General features: G+C 40.2%; 1 protein-coding gene across 1 annotated transcript; it reads left to right on the top strand.

The window, feature by feature from the left end:
• Positions 1-327: 327 nt before the first annotated feature.
• Positions 328-1,278, top strand: LOC136531853 (protein SEMI-ROLLED LEAF 2-like). Its single transcript, XM_066524506.1, has 4 exons — positions 328-397; positions 493-617; positions 818-1,009; positions 1,165-1,278. The coding sequence occupies exons 2-4, from the start codon at positions 537-539 to the stop codon at positions 1,237-1,239; spliced, it is 348 nt and encodes a 115-aa protein (XP_066380603.1). The 5' UTR covers positions 328-397; positions 493-536; the 3' UTR covers positions 1,240-1,278.
• Positions 1,279-3,138: the final 1,860 nt, after the last annotated feature.

Genomic DNA, 3,138 nt, shown 5'->3' with positions numbered 1-3,138 from the left:
CAGATAATACTCCTTTTAATTATGAGGTTATTGGCCATTCATACAGCCTAACAGTTCTTTCTTCCCGCCTTAAGGTATGAATTTGTTTGGAAGAAAAATATCCTTTTGACGTTTTTTTGATGAGACAACAACAAATTTCACAGAAGCACAAAGTTGTCAGTCTTCTCTCTTCACGTTTTTGGGCAACAACTTTTTTTTATAAGAGATTCAGTAGACTTGTCCGTGATCCCTTTTTCCAACTGCAATAAGGCATCCTTGCCTTTGTTTTAATAATCCTCATAATTATGACTAAATTATTTTCTAATGTTCTTGATGCCACATAATTCAAGCAACGGCAATATCATTCAGTTTTTCCAGTTGCCATTGTCCCTTCGAAGTGTTGCTTTAACCCCGAGTGGTATGATCTGCATTGTGAAATTTTATGGTTTTCCTATCTCTGCTTATTTATCTCTCATGCAAAGTCACATGTTTTCGTTTATGCAATTTGTTCAGAAGTTCTGCCGGCTTCTTGCCAACGGTCTATTTTTACATTAGCAATGAGTATGCTGGCTTTTGCTGGAAAAGTTTGTCAGATCACTGAACTGTCAGACTTGCTAAGGTGTTTTTCATCTTCCAAAGTAAGTCTAGCGTAGAGAATATTAAGATATTATGTCCTTTTCACTTTTCACACAAAATACTTCATGCTGTATCTCCTTTATGGTTTTTTCATGTTCCTGGCTATCTTATACCAGCTTCTGCTTCTGTACTATTTAGCAAATGTAAATGCATTGGTTTTTCATGTATGATTAGTGAAAATGTATTATTAAATGCTATGCAGATTGACCCTTACCTAAGAATAGGTGAAGACTTGCAACTCTATGTAAGGTTGCAATCGGATCTAGGCAGCTATGGTTCTGAAAGTGATCAGGAGGTTGCCAAATCCATGCTTTCTGACTGCAGGACAAAAGTAGGGATTAACGATCAGCGAGTGCTTGATGTTATTGCCTCTGCACTTTCTAATTTCATTGAGGTTAGTCCTTTGCATGGCCAGTGTGATTTTGCCATATGTTTTTTGTTGGCATTGCATGCTGGCGTCACATGCTGTTGTGAAGCAAATGTACTATCCCCCTCCCCCCTTTCCAATTGTGATTTCCCTTGTTTTTCTAATCGAATCTGCACTAACAGATGGGCAAGGATGTACTAACAAAGGAGCTCACTGAGATGTTCACACCTGAAGAGATGCCTCTGTTTGGAAAGTGATGAGGCAGAAGATGTGAAGTAGTTGATCTACGCTTTTCACGACTTAGAGAGATGACTACAAAGATAGCGAACGTTAGAGCTCCAAGATGCTTATGTTATCCTTTAATTAGCAACGGCTTCTGAACTTGTGTTATCTCTATGTATACTATGTTAGGTTATCCTTGAATTGAGGTCAGGAATCAAAATGCTTATGTAAAAGTCATTTTTGTTGCTAATTTCTATTTGGGAAGCTAAGGATGATGACCTGGCATTGCCGTGAACAACTCATAAGGCGCTCCTTGAGGAGGACGTCGCCGCCTGACCCGCGCTCTAGGATCCGCTCAGGAAGGTAACAAGTCGAGCGAGATAGCCTCAGCTGGCAGTGCCAGCCATAACGTCGCCGGAGAAGCACTTTGCAGAGGTAAACTTGGGATGGAAAGATTGTCAACCTTGTTGATGGGCTTTGAATTGCCAGTGTTCAACCTGTACTTTGTTCGTCAGGCTATTAGATACTCCATCTTAGAATTTGGAACGGATGAGGACACACTTACCAGGGCGATCATCTCAGGGTCCGAGATCGGCATGAACAAGATCAAAGAGGAATACAAGGTCAGGTTCAAGACCACGGTCACCAGCGACATTGTTGGTGACACCTCCGGGTATTACAAGGACTTCCTGCTGACCTTGATAGGGAGTGAAGATTAAAATTAAAACAACCTGCTTTTGTTGGGAAAGATGTGTAGAATGTGTATCCGCAACCACCCAAAAAAAAAGAACTTTCATCAGAGAACATGTACAAAGACCGAAAATATTCTGATGCATTCATGCATATGCATCCATTCTTTACAAGATTTTAAAAGGTCCATATCACGTTCAGATAAACCAAACCATTCTCTCCTTTGTGTTTATTTGATAGTTCTGAAAAGCTCCTTTTCCGCTTAAAAAGTCATTAAGCAGAACGCTTTGAGGCCACACAAAAAATTCACAGAAAGTAAAGTGCAGCAATTTCATATTGGCGATGAGGAATGAACTCATCTAGGAAACTAGGACCCGGGATCAGAGTATTATTATGCACTTTGTTATTCTACTATACTCACAGCATCTTCTGCAGCAACACAAAGTACAACAATCGAAATGTTCCTGAGCCTCATCCTCTACTGTTAAGAATACATTTATCTCTCGTTTGGACGCAATACAAGGTTGGTTTCACGCGCAAAGTACAGGAAAAAATACAAGTGAGCACCCCTTCACACTGAGCACAAAAGTGATGATCATCTGTCACCAAGCTTTTGCCCGTCTTGATTTCTTATTCACTTCAAGAGAGAAGATATCCTCATCTCCTCCTGGATGACGAAGAAGCCACAACAATTATACCACCAGCAACAAGACCCACAACTCCAAAGGCACCTATGATGATAGCCATGCCAATCATACCATCTGCATTTAACCATCAAATAAGCCGTTAGCCCAAGTTAGACAAACCATAAACAGTGCATTGGAATGACTAGAGGTTTGCTCTATTGTTCTTTTCTAATATTTGAAACATGGATACATGGTAGATAACTTTATTAAGACATGATGTCTTGATCCCTACTGCTTTTTAGGGTCCATGGCTGATAGCAGTGGTTGGGGAGGTGAGGTCTCAGATTTGGGGATATATGTGAAACTTATCTCTTGATCAATACAATTGATATTTACATTAGGACATGGAGAATTACTGGACACCAGCCCTGTTTGCTTCCGCTTATAACAAATTCTCGGTGAAAAAAAACAAGAATCCCACCAAATGCCTTGATTATCTCAGCTTCTGCTCACCACCGATTCAGAACTTTGAACTAGCAAAATCGAGAATCGAAAAACATCCCTGCATTACGGCGATTGCAAACAGACAGGGCCATCATGTTGGCATTATAGTAGCAC

Source organism: Miscanthus floridulus, unplaced genomic scaffold (assembly GCF_019320115.1).
Source record: "Miscanthus floridulus cultivar M001 unplaced genomic scaffold, ASM1932011v1 fs_460_1_2, whole genome shotgun sequence".
Taxonomy (NCBI): Eukaryota; Viridiplantae; Streptophyta; class Magnoliopsida; order Poales; family Poaceae; genus Miscanthus; species Miscanthus floridulus.
This window is presented reverse-complemented; position numbering and strand designations above follow the sequence as displayed.

Bases quoted from the DNA above. Each gene is read 5' to 3' on its own strand.
- LOC136531853 (XM_066524506.1), top strand. From the start codon at position 537: ATGAGTATGCTGGCTTTTGCTGGAAAAGTTTGTCAGATCACTGAACTG. The intron at 618-817 runs GTAAGTCTAGCG...AATGCTATGCAG, and splicing joins GGTGTTTTTCATCTTCCAAA to ATTGACCCTTACCTAAGAAT. The intron at 1,010-1,164 runs GTTAGTCCTTTG...CTGCACTAACAG, and splicing joins CACTTTCTAATTTCATTGAG to ATGGGCAAGGATGTACTAAC.